The sequence below is a fragment of the Candoia aspera genome, chromosome 4, assembly GCF_035149785.1.
Source record: "Candoia aspera isolate rCanAsp1 chromosome 4, rCanAsp1.hap2, whole genome shotgun sequence".
Taxonomy (NCBI): domain Eukaryota; kingdom Metazoa; phylum Chordata; class Lepidosauria; order Squamata; family Boidae; genus Candoia; species Candoia aspera.
Window position 1 is genome coordinate 74,126,355 of NC_086156.1, and position 17,781 is coordinate 74,144,135.

The 17,781-nt window shown below is 39.3% G+C and overlaps 1 protein-coding gene across 2 annotated transcripts; it reads left to right on the forward strand.

The window, feature by feature from the left end:
* The first annotated feature begins 2,709 nt into the window (after positions 1–2,709).
* Positions 2,710–17,465, forward strand: GOSR2 (golgi SNAP receptor complex member 2). 2 transcript variants are annotated; one of them, XM_063300565.1, is made up of 6 exons: positions 2,710–2,827; positions 8,593–8,657; positions 9,865–9,973; positions 10,664–10,796; positions 11,267–11,407; positions 14,412–17,465. In XM_063300565.1, the coding sequence occupies exons 1-6, from the start codon at positions 2,799–2,801 to the stop codon at positions 14,571–14,573; spliced, it is 639 nt and encodes a 212-aa protein (XP_063156635.1). In that variant the 5' UTR covers positions 2,710–2,798; the 3' UTR covers positions 14,574–17,465. The 2 variants fall into 2 exon arrangements, with proteins under 2 accessions (XP_063156635.1, XP_063156636.1); XM_063300566.1 differs by lacking the exon at positions 11,267–11,407.
* Positions 17,466–17,781: the final 316 nt, after the last annotated feature.

A 17,781-nucleotide genomic window follows, 5' to 3' on the forward strand; every position in this document is an offset into this window, starting at 1 on the left:
CTGACTGCAGGCATCTATCTTAGCTTTTAATTTCATTTTCTTTTGTGGTTGATTTTTGATATTGATTTTGATTTAGTTATTATTTTATGTTCTCTTTGTTTGATGTTGTATACTGCCCAGAGTCTTTTGAGATTGGTGTGAGTTGTAAGTAGTGTAAGATAAATAAATAATGAAACCCCACTTAAGTGACAGGATCATTGTATTGTACCTTTAAAATACAACTATTTGTGTTTGTTCATTTATTTAATTTGATTTATATGGCTGCCCATCTTGCAAAATGACTCTGTAAAATGAACATGATTAAAACATCAATATAATAACAAGTAACAGAAATGATAAAAAACACATAATAAAATCAGAAGAATGAAGAATGCCAACCAGGGATAAATACATCAACAATAAATTTACAGAACTCAATGGGCTCATCTAACCTCCCAACTCCCCTGCCTGGGAGAACAGCCAGGTTTTAAGGGCTTTTAGAAAGGCCAGCAGGGTTGGGGCAAATTAAATTCCAGCAGGCTGGCATTGCCATAAAAAAGGCATACTTCCTGGGGCCTGCTAGATGACATTTTCTAGTCAACGGGACCTGAAGCATGCCCCTTCTGCCAGACCTGATGGAGTGGGTAGACACAATCAGAGAGAAGCATTCCCTCAAATATCCTGGCATCATGCCATGAAGAGCTTTGTAAGTGACAACAAGCATCTTGCATTGTAGCCAGAATCCTATTGAGAACCAGTCACAGTTCATGAAGCAAAGATGTAACATGGGCATACTAAGGTACAGCCATAATTGTTTGTACCGCTGCCACATTCTAGACCAACTGCAACTTTTGGATGTTCTTCAGAGGCAGCCCCACATAGAATGCACAGCAGTAATCCACTTGGGAGGTGACCAAAGCATGAGTGACTATGTGCAGTGCCTCCTGATCCAGAAAGGGGTGCAATTGACACACAACATGAAGTTGTGCAAAAGCCCTCCTGGCCACAGCTGCCACCTGATGCACAGCTGAGTATCATCAGCACCAGTTTATGTATAGGCTGTATACATACAATGCAGCAGTGATGGCCCAGGAAAGAAGTAAATGTTTGAACAACAATATCTTGGTTCAATAGTGCACCATCTTCTCACTAGAAATAAATACATTCTGCAGGCTTATTGGCTTGGTGATAGGGGTCAGCTGAGCTAATGTTCAGGACAACCAGTACTGCCATGGAATCCTCAAAACATGGAACCAAAATGACAATATTTTTGTGTGATTATCGTGTCTCAAATCTAATTTAATTGGGGTGGGGGGCAGGGAGATGGAATTCAGATATAATTATCCATTTGTAAACTTCCCGTTGCTGTATCTGTTTTTTAATTTTGTTTATTTAACACATGTACATATACACATTCAAAAAGTTAAGGAGAAAAAGACAAACTGATTGTGTCCACATGCAACTGAACCTGCAAACATTTTAGCTTAGTGTATTGTGTGAAGTGAGACTGTGCATATAGTTTATAGTCCAATGTGTCAAATAGGCTTGAGTAAATCACAGGGTTTTGCTGGAATGCTTTTACCAGGTCAGAACATCCGTTCTGAAGTCCTCTGGCCCCAGGTGAGGCGAGAAAAGAATGGAATAGGTTGAGAGGGGGATGGATAAAGAATGCAGAGTTAGTTCCATTAATAGAAAAGTAATTTCCTGTAAAATTTGCAAAGGCCTTGGTTTGACCTATGCCTGAATAATTAGAAGCATGTTTCTCCTTACTCTATTAGCAGCCAAAGGTCGTGCATTTCCTGAAAGCAATTACCTTCAGATTTTCAAAAGTAATTTCCAAATTACCCAATTTGAGGTTTGGGAATCGTGAACATAAAAATGATCTTACACCCTGGCTCAGGTCCATTTTTCCCTCAAAAGCAGCCATTCACTAAGCACTGCATGAAAAGGGTTCTCAGCACCTTTTTCCTAGGCAAAGTGTGTTCACTACACCACAAATGAAATAAACTCTTCAACAACCCCTATCAAGATCCCCCAAGGAGACTGTCATAAAATGTGCTGCCCCAGCTCCAGATTGCTTGAGTTAGTTGTCTTCCTATTTCCTCTACTACCACCGAAAGGGTTAGCAGGATTTTCCCATTAACAAATGAAGGGTTGTCACCACAGAGGGCAAAAAGCTAGTCTCTAGCCTCCCTCTACAGCAGGGTTTCTAAACCTTGACAACTTTAACATGTGTCGACTTCAACTCCCAGAATTCCCCAGCCAGCAGTGGGGGAATTCTGGGAGTATCTGGTCCCATAACAACAGCAGCAGCAGCAGCAGCAACAACAACAACGTCGTCCTAAGTTATTAGCCGGGAGCGATGGGCAGGAAAGTTTCAATTAGGGTAAATACGAGTCCAGTGAAACCGAGTCTATCGCAAATGCGGTGCGCCCGACTAGTGTTATTTATAGGGAAAGGGAACCGGGAGAAGATCCCAAGAAAGAAAGTTAAGCAACCCCTGCTTATCAGTATAACTTAATACCAATTTAAGATGCAAAATGCCGCATCGACTAAACTTTATTGAGATCTGGCGGCATTACAAGCCACACTCCCATAAACCAACACAAGTCGAAATGCCACTTATAACATCAGCAGCTCAGATCTGCCGCGCTAGTCAATAGCAAATGTCGCTCAGGCAAGAGCGAAGACAGCCGGCTGTGGATGCGTGACATCATCCGGGGGCTTCGCTCCACAGGAAGCCGGAAGTGCCGGCCTCGAACTGGCTGACGTGTAAAGAGGCGTCCCGATGGTCCAGACCGGGTGGACGAACAGTTGGCATGGAGGCGCTTTATCACCAGACCAACAAGTGGGTGTGCGAGGGGCAAATATGGGAAGAACGCGGAAATAAATAGGGAAGAGAAAGGAAGGCTTGTGGCGGGGAAGGAGTGGGAGGCGGGGAACGGAAGGCAAACGAAGACAATTGCGAGGAGGCACCAGCGCCAGTAGTGCCAGTAGCCATCCTCTTGTACCTCTTTAGCGTTTACGTAAGTCTCATCTCCATGATCCTGCAGGCTTCCCAGTAGGAATGGGGACTCAGGGCCTTCCATATGTTGTTGACTGCACCTCTCAGTATCCCTTCCCATTCGCCGTGTGCTCTCTGGGGTTATGATTGAAGTACAGTAGTTCAAAACTGGGAGGGCCCTTGCTTCTTCCCGCTTTTAGGGGAAAAAAAACATTCTGGATAAGAAGCTAAACAAGAACAGCTCCCTGAAAGCCAGCTAGTGAATTTATGGCAGAAAAAGGATTTCAGTTTGAATAAATGGTGTCTTGTTTAATCATCCTTGGCTATCCAATAAGAGAATACTTGCTTAACTCGACTTTGTCTAATAATTGGAATAAAACTCAGTTTGCTGTAGGGAGGGTAGCTTTGATGAGTTTCATGCTGTTACAGTGGAACAGCACAATATAGTCAAACAATACGTTCAGTCAAACAGTTGAACAATAATGATAAGGAGCTACCCTGGAGTGAGAAATAATTCATAAAAGTAATATTTGGTCATCGGATTTCTAATGCTTTTGAAACAGAAGTCATAAGCTCTAGTTACAGCAAAGTTGGGTGTTTCAGCCTAATGTGCTGAGAATTTTCAGTTGAAGTTCTGGAAGTAGCAATTGAAGTATTGCTTTGTTTGAGCATCACAGGGCTTCTTTTTAAAGATTTTTTAAAATCCTGCCTTTATTATTTTTATAAATAACTCAAGGTGGTGAACATACCTAATACTCCTTCCTCCTCCTATTTTCCCCACAACAGCAACCCTGGGAGGAGAGTTGGGCTGAAAGAGAGTGACTGGCCCAAAGTCACCCAGCTGGCTTTCATGCCTAGGGCGGAACTAGAACTGATGGTCTCCTGGTTTCTAGCCTGGTGATCCCTATTTTTATGATTCCTCATTTTTTAAAAAAATCATGTTTTCTTAGTTATTATGATATTCTACAGAGCTCTTTGTGTGGGGTTTTGACCCTTAAGATAGTTAAAGATTTTGAAAAAAATTATCATCATAGATAAAATAATATTGCTGAGGCACCCAGAATTAAGTAAATTAGTATTTAATGGGAGGAGGGTGGTAGTTTTTCAGTTCTTTTCCTAAAGGTCTCCATCATGAAATTTGCATTTTTCACAGTAGCCACACACTGACAATATTTTTTTATTATCAGTGATCTCCAATTTGGGAACTTTATATTATTTCAATTATCCCTTTGGTCAATTTTTCTGTAGACTATATAGCAAATTTCACTTGGCATGGATTACTTTTGTGGCCCTAGGATGAAAAAGACACAAAGATTTGTTTTGAATTTCCATTATTTCCCTATGGCAAAACATTAAACAAAATGTGGAACAAAATGCTTAGGATAGAGTTAGAGAATATGATCTGTTTGTTCAAACCTCAGTACATTTAAAATGCCTGTTCTGTTCTAAAGTTTGGCATTAATTGGTAATTTCAGAGATACAGTGCTTAAATAAGGAGGTGAAGGTGTAAATATATATTGCAAGGAGTGCCTTTGCAATAAGCTGGAGTAGGTATAGGAAAACTATGTGAAAATTTGTAACTGAGAAAGTGAAGAAGACTATTTCTCTCTGACTTTTCATTGGAAGAAACTTGATAATTATAAGAATTTCAGGTGTAAAAGGCCTCACACTTTGTCTCTTCATCCGTGTAAGACACCAAGATAGATAGTCTACTTCTGATACTAGGAAACTGAGACTGAAACAGAGTGAATGCTGTATCCGTAAGACCAATGATATATCAGTAAGATTATAAGCTGAGCTGAACTTTGGTCTCCCTGGTCCAACTGTATAACTTGAACCAAGGTACGAACTTCCCTCGTGTTGTATTGCACATGACTTCACATATGGCTCTCTTGTGAAACTAGTGTCCTAAAGTTTGACAAGTCTGATTCTGCTTTGAAAGGGAAAGAAATTGACAGGCAGGTGAAAGGCTGAAACAATCCAGCAGCATATTAACTGTGGCAGAAAGAAGGCCAACAGGCCAACTACATGAGTTCATTTTAGCTATAATCTCTTATTATCTTCTTGTCTAAATGTAGTCTTTGCCATTTCTGCAATCCAAGAACTAGTACTAACTTTAAACCAAGTTCTGATTGCCCACTCTTAGGCTGTTTGATTTTGAGAGGATTAAAACGATACCTCTGCATACTGATTAAAAGACTATTCTGTGTCAGTGTCCTGTAGTTTTGAGATACAACCCTGACAGAGCTTGGTTTTTCTTCACTAATTTGGTTTGGTGTATTTTTAGATCTTTTATTAGCATATCCTAAAAAAATGTGTAGAAACATGTTTTGTTTTCTCTTGTATACTTTTAAAGGATTATTTTATTGAGATATGATTTAACTGTGTCTTAAAATAAGAAAATAAAGTAAGAGTAATATAAAAACAATCATACAATATGTATTACTGAAATCAGCATCAGATATTAGCTGAGTCTCTGCAGCGAAGATTAAATAGTTCTGGTGCTTGTTTCATGACTTGGTAAAGTCAGCTTGGATTTATTGATTGATTGGATTTATCCACGTCACAGTTGAGACTCTCAGCAGGGTACAGCATTCATCAGTACAAAATAAAGCATCCAATATTCAACAGTAATTGCTTATGTATGACCCCCATGATAAATGGGGCTATAAGTGCTGAACTTTAAGGAAAGTAGCATCTCTTAACTGTTTGCAAGCCTACCTCTCCTAATGTTGAAAAAAAAAGTAACTATTGTAGTGAGTAAAGGTAAAGGTAAAGGTTTCCCTTGACGTAAAGTCCAGTCGTGTCCGACTCTAGGGGGCGGTGCTCATCTCCGTTTCAAAGCCTTGGAGCCGGCGTTGTCCATAGGACACTTCCAGGTCATGTGGCCAGCATGACTCACGGAACGCCGTTACCTTCCCGCCGAAGCGGTACCAATTAATCTACTCACATTTGCATGTTTTCGAACTGCTTGGTGTGCAGAAGCTGGGACGAGCAACGGGAGCTCACCCCGCCGCGCGGTTTCGAACCGCCGACCTTCCGATCGACAGCTCAGCGGTTTAACCCGCAGCGCCACCGCGTCCCATATTGTAGTGAAGAAAGGCATTTTTATATTCTAGGTTGTGTTTTCCCCTTTATCAAATGGATACAGAAAGTTTTGATTTAAAAATTAAAAAGAATGGGAACCAAGGTCCAGAATATACATTTTGCAGTCAAATGTTTAATCATTTCAATTTCTGAATCTAAATTATCAACAGTTTCTCTTCCTTTTCCTCCTCTTCTATTTATTTCTATCATTTTCATGAATTTCTGAAAACTAAAGGTTGTTATGTTAAAGTGTCCTTGTTTTTTCATACGTTACCTATTCCTTGATGTGATGTATTTTCAAATATAGACAAATTCCTTTCATATCTATCCATTTTATGTATGATTTAAAATGAAACACATGGCAAAATATTCCGTAATTCTTCCTTTTTGCATTTTCAATTGGGGGGAGGAAAACAAGAATACCACCCACCCCCCTGTCTTCACATCAGTGCTCTAACTTTTAATTGCCTTTTGTCTCTCAGCTGGTGTGACACAATCTTTCCTATGCCACACATCTGTTTCCAGGAGATGCCATGGGGCAGAGCATTCTTCCCCTCCTTCCTCTGCTGGATCTCCAGTGTCCTGTTGCTTTTTCTGTGCCTCTGGCCTGATATGGTCTGTTTCCAAAACAGGTTTTCCAGTGGGCAAGGCTGAGCTCTTCCCACCATTTCATTCCCATTGTTTGTTTTGGAGTTGATCCTTAGGAAATGTGCCAGATAATTAATTGATGGGAGCATCACATCACCCAGTTTAAGACAAACTAGAAAAGCACAGGGACAGCTGTGATATATCAACCTTTGGATGGCCATCTTGCCAGGAATAAGAAAGTCCTACAAACTTCTTGAAGCAGAAAGTCCCCTGTACCTAAATTAATTATTTTTTTCTAGTAGCTAAAATAGGTAAATTGAAATATTAAAATAAAACAAATTGAGGGTGAAGTGTTATATTCAAGCAAATTAAAGATTGGGTTGAAATTTGTTTTTTAAGAATACTAAATATTTCAAGACAACTCAACATTTTCCCATAAGACTGTTTAGACCAGTGTTTATTTATCTAGTTTCATCCAAATATACCTGGAGTGCACAAGTTTTGAGGAAGACTGATTTAAGGTTTAGTCAGGCTTGTTCACACAGGTGTATATTTGTTTCTTTGGAAGAGTCACCTGAAACATATTAACTACAATGCTGATTTTATCAAATCAACTCTTTATTTTTATATACACACATACACACACACACACTATATATATACATACATACATACATACATACATATATATATATGGTCCTAATAAGCAGGAACCACGCTGAGACGAGGAATAAGTCTCTAGTGTTTTATCACTGCTACGTTAGATAGAAAATCCTAACAAACTGAAGAAGCGTGAGAAAGCCCAGACAGATAAACCCCAGAAGTCAAGGCGGGTCTGTTCTGTGTCTCTCTGAATGGCTGATCAACTCCTCACTACTACGCATGCGTTTTCCCCCCTGGATAGGGGCCCCCTCCTGCTCACCATCAGTGCTCATGACATATATACTGTATATATATATATATACTGTATATAATAATATAATTAATATAATATATATAATATAATATAATATAATATAATATAATATAATATATAATATAATATAATATAATATAATATAATATAATATATAATATAATATAATATAATATAATATAATATATAATATAATATAATATAATATAATATATAATATATAAAGAGGGTGGGGTACGGTCAATTAAAAAGCATAGAAGATACATCGGAGTCTAAAAGAAATTATGAACAGCTAGAAGATACTAAAACAGAAAGTATATATAAAAGTCTGTAAGAATCTGAAAGGAGGGGTAGGAGAATTAGATGGAGTAGGGGAGCATAAAAGGTTAGTATGTGGAAGACTAAGTGCTGATTTTGTATTTGCTTGATTTATTCTTTCCAATTGCCTTATTTGACTCATGACAATTCAGAACACCATGAATTTTTTAAAAATGGTGAAAATAAAACACCATGAAAATAAAAAAAGGAGAGGGGGAATTATGGGAAAAAAACATCAACAGATATTCTCTATTCTACAACTCTGTCATCTCAGCTTTGCAAGTAAGGCAGTGATAGTTGGTAGACTGATCTTTAAAAAAAAGCTGCTTCGCATAGCTATGTTGCTTACGTCTGATGTGAAAAGAACCAATGTTTGTAACCCTTTCTTGGTCATCTGCAGAGGGTAGTTAGCCTCTATAATTGGGGAGACAAATGGCTGTTTATAATCCTGCATTAAGATTGTATAAGAAGCTTATCCAAGCCCTTCTGGAAAGCCCTTTAGCACTTACTTAAAGTAATGTATCAATATTAAGTAGTGTGGTGAAGCATGTGCAGTTTACCATAATATTTGTTTAGTTGAACCAGGGATTCATTTGCAGAGACCCTTTTGCTCTATGCATCAGTGCCCATTCTTGAAAAATCCACTTTTTCTTTTGGAGTAGTTAATGGATCTCCTGCTTTCCTATCTCCTTTTCAACAGGCAAATCCATGAGGTCCAATCGTACATGGGCCGTCTGGAAACCTCAGACAAGGAGTCTGTTCACTGTGAGTAATTGGTGTATAAAAGTAACTTATCTATTGGCTTAGTCTAATGCCACAAGCAGTTTGCCCTCTCATATGTATCTGAGGATCCCTTTGTTGAATTCAGTAAAAAATAGATCAGAAAAAGTCACGAGTAGTAGCGTTCTTATATTCCTGTTAGCCTGTTGTCCTTTGGAAACACACTTTAATTTATAGATTATTACAAAAAAGGTGTTGGCAATTGATGCTAATTCAGATAAATTGTGAATAAAATCAGAACAGTAAACAAGTCCTAATTTTTACACACTTCCATAGATATCCTATTACCAGTTGCCAGGATATTACATTTATTCCAATGTATTGTATTTCCAGAATATTTATTGCTGTATGACTTTTACAGATATGGTAAAGATCTTTAATAATTATTAAAAAGGCCTAAAATATCATCTGTGCATAACAACAACATGTGTTTAGTTCTTGCTCTGTGAAACCCCACATTTTGTCTGTGTGATTAAACAAGTCAGAGGTTCCAATCCCAAGTTAAAGGTAAAAGGAGACAGGGAACATCCTTTTTGAGTAGTAATTGAATTTGAACTTCTGTCTGCACAGAGTCAGTAACTGGCCAGGAGAGTACAGTTAAGCACAGCTTTTCACTGTGTGTGAACTGTAGTACTATGTGGGACTAATATGTTCCAAACAGACCTGTCATGGTTTAAAATTGATTTCTGAATCCAGTCCTGTTTGGGTACCTTTACTAATAGTAATGATGGCTGGCGCCATAGCACCTCTTAGTGATTGTGTTCCATCTCTAGTTGGATTTTACATTTGCTTTTATGTATATTTTAATGGTAATTTTAGGTGGTTATGTTTTTAGTGTTATTTTATTGTAAACTGCCCAGAGTCCCCCATTGGGGGAGATGGGCGGTGATATAAATTTAATCAATCAATCAATCAATCAATAAAGAAAGAAAGAAAGAAAGAAAGTAAGTTCCTGGTCCTTTGGTAATATGAAACTATGTTTATTTTGACTTCCTAGCTTCTTTGCTTCTCATATGAAGAGAGGAACAAAGTAGATATAAAAAACGGGCTGCAGCAGATCGGGATCTTTTTAAGCAATGGCTGATGATGTCAACTTGACCAACATAGACAAAAGTAGGGATTGGGTTGGAAAGAAAATGTTGTGCAGGTTAAGGTAGCAAAAGAACTACTGACTTTCTTCCTCCCTCTGTAGTGGTAGAAAATGAAATTCAAGCACGAATAGACAGAATTTTTAGCAATCTAGACCGGTTGGAAATCTTCTGCAACAAGGAACCACCAAACAAGCGGCAAAATGCCAAACTGTGAGTGACTATTCTTCTTGCTTTTACTAAAGGCATTTTAATTAACCAACTCCCATCAAGGCATGTGTAATTCTTATGCTGATATTACTAAATGCCTCCAAAACAGAATGAAAAGTGAGGGGTAATAAATGCTCTGATTCAGATAGATTTATTTGGGTCTATAAAGTTGTAGCTGCCATTGAGAAGGGCCTGTTCTGAATTACAGTTATCATTGCCTTTTGCCCCATGAGTGACTTCTCAGCAGGTCTCCTGGGCTGGGTACTATGGGACCAGTAGGCACAATTGGGAATCCTGGTGGAATCCATGATGGAGTAGTTGGTATATTACTGAATTCAAGCATGCACCTCTATCTCTATCTGAGAAGCAACACAGTTCAAAAGCAAATAAATGCGTTGAAATGAAAGCTCTGAGTCCAATCTGTAGCCTCCCCAGATAGCAAGGGATTGGGAAAAGCTCCCACCTGAGTCACGGAGAGCTGCTTTTCAAGTACATAATAGCACCTAAAGAGCTGCTTTGTATATCCATATATATGTAGCCAAAAGTATAACACTGCTAGAGCCCAGATTTTCTATAGCTAGGTGCAATGTTTCACTAAATAAAAGCAGTCTTGCTTTATAACACCCCTGCAGTCATTTCCAGTTAATTATTGTCTTATTTGGAGGGAGCTTATTATCTACTGCCTCCTTTCAGCCGGGTTGACCAGCTGAAATACGACATTCAGCATCTGCAGACAGGATTGCGAAATTTCCAGCATCGTCGCTATGCACGGGAGCAGCAAGAGAGACAGCGTGAGGAACTTCTGGCCCGAACATTCACCACTAACGTAAGTCCTGTGCTTAAAACCAGGGAACATATGCTTAAATTTGCTTTCTTTCTGCTTTCTACCTTCAAATTTTTAGAGCGAAGTTTTTTAAAATGGTTGTTGTGCAATGTTGGGGTTCAAGACTGAGAAGATCAGTAATAGCGGGAAACAAGTTGTTAAGAGATCACTTGTTTGTCATTGCTGATCTTCTCTGCAAGACACCAGGATTCAGAAGCATACTCTTGAAGCATGGAGTGTGGAACCTGGATTCATTCTGGCTTTTACCAAAAAACTATATGAGCAATACTCCTGAGAATGCACTGGGCTGTCTGGGAAGTGGACTGATGTGGAAAAGAATTTGGGAGGGCAGGAAGTTTGAACTTCATGGCCATAGCATATTGTTAACTCTGTAGAGGCTTATCTTGACTTTGGGTTAAGAATGACAAGGAAAGGTAACCAAGATGCTTCCATTTCCTTCCCTCCCCCTGCAGGATTCTGACACCACCATTCCAATTGATGAAACATTACAGTTTAATGAATCCCTTCAAAATGCACACCGTGGCATGGATGATCTTATTGGCAGCGGAACCAGCATCCTACAGGGCCTGAGGGAACAGAGAGTGACATTAAAGGTGGGCATAGGGTGGGACCTTCACCTTTTTTGTGTATGGTGACCAGGCATCCAATATTTTTGAAATTCGAATATCAGAAATTCATCAGAACAGTCCAAGTCTCTTCCTTCAATTTAGTCATCCTGGATTTGAACTATATGGAATCTAAATCTAGTTTTATTCTTGTTATAGTTTTGCTCTCCAAGCTAGCTGCAGTACTTGCATCTTTGGGGGGAAATTTAGATGTTTATTAATGTAATAATTTTTTTCAAGACATCTATAGTTGAAATAAGCACATCCATAAAAGTAGAAGAGAATTATGCAAGTCTGCTTCTAGAAGAAGCACTCCTGGCTCTTATCACTTGGTCTAGTTCATAAAGTAAATGCATTGCATACAAGAGATCATGATTCTCTGGTTTGCCAGGTACAAGTTTCCAGTGATCATTGATGGGAAGGACCCCTGAATCCATAGAGAAAGATGATTAGTTGGATTCAGCAACACACTGGGCTCAATAGGCAAACTGCCTGTTAAGCTGTGTGGCAACTTCCTTTAATAAAGTAATAGAGCTAAAAAACAATCCGATGGTTGCCCCTTCCATTCTGAACTTCTGAAAGTGGATCCTCCATGCCAGTGGTACATAAGGAGATGGTATGCATGAGGTTTACTCCAGCGTTCCTTGCTTTTTAGCTCTTCCATTCTTCCTCTTCCTTGCTTCCTTCAGCCTGCTACTTGGCCTTCCTCAGAGGTCCTGCTTATAACCATTGCTGGCTCTGGTCTCATTTCTTCAGTCATGTCTTCTGTGTTTGATCTCTGCTACCTTTTCAGGCCTTCTTCACATCTTCCTATGAGATCTACCTTGTTATTGTGTATCCTGCCACAATCAACTTGTATTCTAGCGAAGAACAGTTTTGAACCTGATGCCTCTTTTTATTCTAACCTTGCTCTGTTCCTTGGATAAAGCTAATATTTGGAAGAGGCTGGGTTGGTCAGTGGATGTGGGCCTTGTGAACTGGGCAGTTTCCGATATTTTGGAAGTGGGAATATTATGTCCACGCACTATCATAGCTTCATTTGGAATGCAGCTATTTTCTCAGGTTGAAGTAACCAATTCCAGAAGCCTTTGAAATTGTGACAGATAAATAAAGGTGCCTCCAATAAAAGGAAGACTATTGGTTGAATATTGTAAACAGAATTGGAAGGTCCCTTTTCCTAATTCCATAGCAAGAATATTCATTTTGTGTGCACCTGTACATTGGTGGACAAACAAACTTCCAACTGTTTCTTTGTTTAACTACACAGCGCTGCTTTGTAGTTAGGTATGTGCATAGGCTACCATTCTGGAGAAGTCTGCAGCATTCTGTTTGTCCTCTTGCCCACACAGTCTGCCAAACTCTCACTGGAATAGCCAGATCTGTGAGATTTGGAAGATGACAGGAACATTCTAGAGTTCTCCAGAATGTTCTCTTCCTGGGACAGTGGGCTTTACACGTTCCAGTTGCCTTACTGCTATTCTGATGGCTGCAGGCATAGTCCTCCTTGCTGTTAGGTGGCTCTTGTTAGCCGCAGTTTTATTATTTTGTTACGTTTGTAGCTTAAAGACCAGACCTTGGTATACATGTTAAGGTGTTTGCACTTCTGTGGTTTTGGCCATTTTTTTCTACCTTATGCAAGCACAAAATAATGGATAGGCATTTATGACTATGTAAAGTATCTATGTAGACTTAGGTTGTCTGTAAAATGTATTTGCTCCTCCTGTAGTTGTGATGGATCTATTTGGGTCAGCTGGCTGCACAGTTCATGTGACTTCCTTGCAGTAGCTGGACTTATTTGGAGTGATTTGCTCAGCTGGTGATGGAGGAAATTCTATTATTAGTGTCATGTGGCTCATGCTGGGCTTCTCTGCTATACACAGAGGAGGGGAGTTTATCCAGACTGTAAGCACCATGTAGTCATTGGAGCAAGCCACAAGGAGTCTGCAGGCAGCACTGGAATCCAGTGGTCCATGAAATGCAACCGCCCCATGGAGGAGAGAAGGCAGCCTGAGCCAAGTGGCCCTAGTGGGACAACTCCCTCCATGAGCCAAGCAAGCCAATCCAAAAAATAAGAAGGCCAGCTGCCACAAGGAAGTCATGCATAACCTTTGAACTGGATGAGCTGACTGGGACTGAATAAGGAGAAAGAGGAGCAAATACATTGCTGAGGTGACCTTTGTAGGAGAAAATGTGAGTGCTTGTGAGAGAAAGAGGATGGCCGTAGGCTCAAGATGGGCTCACCCACCCACCCATTTCAAGGTCTCATTATTTCTGGCTTTGTTAGCTGTGGTTTCCTGGAACAGAACCCCTTCAAATAACAAGGACCACCTATATTGTTTTATGGCTGGGCAGACTTACATCAAAAATGTACAAAATTTGGAGCCTAAAGCTATTATTAAAAATAGTTTCTTAGTTTGTGATTCCAAACTATATATAGGGAAATTATGTAGAACAGTCATGGGTCAGCCTGTGCTTTCCAGCAAAATCAGTCCTTCTACATGAGTGAATCACAACCCACAAGTGTATTGCCACTTGACCTGACCTAGTCTGCAACAGAACTGATAAGGCCATTTCAACTGTATAAACTTTAAAACATTCTCCTATTGGGTTGAGCAGTGGTATGGTGCAATTTTAAAACCAAAAAGGAAACATTAAATAAAAACAGAGATTGCCACCATTTCTGTCCTCTCCCCACCTCCACCCCCTTCCCAAATGTTTTTTTTTTTTAAAGTTTAGGTTGGACACGCTTATGGCTGGCATAAGAATTCTAAAGAACTGAAGAACAAAAGATTGTTGGTTGGAAATTGAGATGTGGGGAATGGGTGAGGAAAAGATATATGATAAAGTGGTTCACATGCTGGTGTGAATCTTGAATCCTGCATCTGGAGAGTCTGAAGCCTGTGTAGGAAACATCTGAAGAGGAATACAAGGCCCTCTCTGACAGCTTTTTTTTTTTTAAACTAATATTGTCATTTCTTTCTGTCACTTTCAGGGCACCCACAAGAAAATAATGGATGTTGCCAACATGCTGGGCTTATCTAATACAGTCATGCGTCTCATTGAGAAACGGGCCTTCCAGGATAAGTACTTCATGATTGGAGGCATGCTTGTGACATGCATAATCATGTTCTTCGTGCTGCAGTATCTGACTTGAAAGACTGAAGAACCCATTAACTGACTGTGTTGGACTGCCTTTCTACACTGACTTCCAGCTTAACTGTGAATCCCCTGGATTGGCTACAGCTGCTGTATGGCTCGTATGATGCTCACGTTGAGTGGCTTATGTAGGCTCTGCCCGTGGTGTTCAGGGATGCGTATGAAACCACACAGCACTGGTCATTTTTCAGTCATATGGTGGGCATGTTGCCCATGTGACTCTCAGGTTTAGTTGACAAGAGGGCATGAGCTGCCTAGCTGCTGTTCACATTCATGTGGCCATATAATCCTGGTATAGTTACAAAGCCCTCCCCAAAAAGTGCCCAATGAAGAAAATGTTACTATTGGATTTGTAGACCACATAAGTTCCTCAAGGTCAAGATACATATGCAGTTATGTCTGTGAAGACTAATCACTAGAGAAAATGAAGCAGCTTGGCTTGAAGGACTTGTTGGTTTAACTTTATTACAGGTCTGGGACATAGGGGGAATGTCTTGTTTCCAGCAATGATTAAAATAAATGGAAATTCTTTAGTCCATGTGCAACGGAGATGGTTTTTGATAATTGTAGATTCTGTATCTGTCATTTATCTAAAGTAAACAGACTGTGAAGACTAGCTGAGCTACACTGTAGTAATTCACTTTCAAGTAAGTCATGGATGTGTTGGGGACTATGGTATTTTAGATACATGTGCTAATGCTCCTTGTAGCAGTATTCTGCTTTTGGTTTTGGGAAGAAGTATGGAGAGTGCTGCTTACCATATAACAGAAGGACAAACATCCTTACAAAATGCATTTATATGTGTATTTTTTAAAATTGTACTTGGAATCACTGATTCACAGTAGAGCCATTGTATTTGTCAGAGCAGTGAAATCTTTTAAGTCCCCAGCTTTTGTGTATTCAGTTTCTTCTGCTTTTCATGAATGCAAAATTTATTACTATAGTTATTTCTGCAATTTCTATGCTGCACAGTTCCAAAAAAGCTCTGAGCTTTTATACAGTGACATATAACAAGATGAATTTAGCCACTTTTGAGTCTAAAGCATATAATTCTTAATGGCTCTTTTGGGGGTGAGGGGGGAGTGGGGGGGTGCTGAAATCTTGTGCACATGTCCTAAGGAACAGAGTTGAAAACTTCCGGGTGACATACATATATATGCCTCCTCCTGGCCTGTGTCTTCTAATGTCTCAGTCCTATTGTCCTTTTGCTTTTCTTGTTCCAACTGGGCCAGTATTATTGTTCTGTTTGGAAAACCTGCTTGTGGGTAGATGAACAGCACCGATATTATTCCATACTACAGCAGGTTATATGGGCTGTTTAACCTGTACTGTAAAAGCTCCAAGGTTTGAAGAAATCTTTACAGCTGACATATCCTGTGTTCTGAATTTCCTGGTTTCAAACAGTGTCTGGGTGTCCGATTAAGCAGGTGAATTATCAAAGCTTCAGTTTGTCCTTTTCTACTTCCCCAAATGCATTAGCACAACCATATGCTGAAATAGACATCCAGGCATCATGTACAACTTGCAATCTGGCCATGTTCCTGGTAACAGCTTATTTGATCCTTGCTCCATTTTTACTGATAAGAATAATGTTTCAGTTGGTTTAAGCAGATTTAAAAATACTTCCAAAATAGATAAGGAAAACATTCAACATAGCGATTATAGTTTCATTCTGTTTTTTTTTCCTGCCTTACTCTCCTACCCCTCCAAATTAAAGTTCCCTTTTTCCCTTGAGGAATCACATACTCTGCTTGAGAGTACGTATGTAATTGAGAATTGGCTAGACATTATTAAGCTTATCATCATGCTATACATTTTTTTAAAGGTAGAATGCTAAGTGTGAGTTTCTGTGGTGATAGGTTTTTTAGTATCTACCTCTCTAGGATTTTGAGTGGGAGGGATACTATGAGAACAAATTGTATTAAATATTGGGAAGCCCTTGAATCTTAATTTTCAAGTTAATCTCTCCTTTAGAAGCATTCAAGCTGCCTTCCCAAGCCCTTAATATATGTAGCAGATTAAAGTAATGGCAGATACATTGTTATAAATATACAGATTATGATAAACAGCCACAAATAGAGCTAACTGGAACTTTTAAGAGAAATCCAGATCCTTAAAATGAATTAGACAACTTGCATAGCTAGCCGAATTATATGTGAATAGAGTTGGAAAGAGTTTTAAAGCCCCCAAGTGTGTATGTGTATGTGGCAGAATATTGTATGTACCTCTGACTTTGTTAATTTGTATGTACCTCTGACTTCGTGGTATGCAGGTAACCGTATGTTTGCCTGCAAGTTGTCTAGCTCATACAGAATAGCATGAGTTTGGGGTTCTCCTAGTGGCATATAAGAAGCCAACATATGTCAAATCTATCCAGTACTGTCCTTACTGTTAACAAGGAATGCTGCATGGGGCGTAGATCTCACCAGGACTGGTAACCCCATGGAGCCACTGGAGGGAGATGGGCAGTGATGAAATTTGATAAATAAATAAGTAAAGGGGTTGGATGGGCACTGGGGCAGCCTTAGTCAAGGAGGCTTATTCCAGAAGAAGAAGCTCTCAGACCTACCTACTTCACAGGGCTGTTGTGGGAAAAAACAGGAAGAGAGAGGGCTATGTATGCTGCCTTGAGCTACTGAATGAAAGGCATGGAAAAAATTAATGGATACATAAATAACCTAGTCTATGCCTTCTATAACCAACAAAACTTTGATTTGATGGATCTTTCTGGGGAGGGAATAACTCCTGAATGTCCATTAAATGTCATTCACATCAATTTGCCATTTTTTAAAAAACTGTATAATGACGTGCATACACAAATTATGTAAACTGTGTCATATATGTTCTTATATCAGTATGCAAATGATATAAATTGAGGAAATAATGCAAATTTAAGTGAATTGTCTGGATTACTTTGGATACAACGGCCTTCTTTTTGGAGGAAGATCATATGAAATGTTTTTACGTTGCACCTGATGTCTGACAAATGCAGGTCCATTAACGTTTTACCATATGACTAAAAAGCATGGGAATACCTCATTTTGCCAAGGCAACAGAGATCAAATACTTTGGGCCTTTCTGTGATGACCATAGCTTATAGAAGATTGCTACTTGGAATATAAGAGGAGTAAATGGTAATGAGCATGAATTAATGAATGAAATTAAAGAAAGGGGAAAAAAACATAAGTTGTATGTCTTTGAAACCA

Excerpts from the sequence above, each read along its gene's own strand:
- GOSR2 (XM_063300565.1), top strand. The coding sequence starts at position 2,799 with ATGGAGGCGCTTTATCACCAGACCAACAA. Across the intron at positions 10,797-11,266 it reads CCCGAACATTCACCACTAAC|GATTCTGACACCACCATTCC; the intron begins GTAAGTCCTGTG and ends CTCCCCCTGCAG. Across the intron at positions 11,408-14,411 it reads AACAGAGAGTGACATTAAAG|GGCACCCACAAGAAAATAAT; the intron begins GTGGGCATAGGG and ends TGTCACTTTCAG.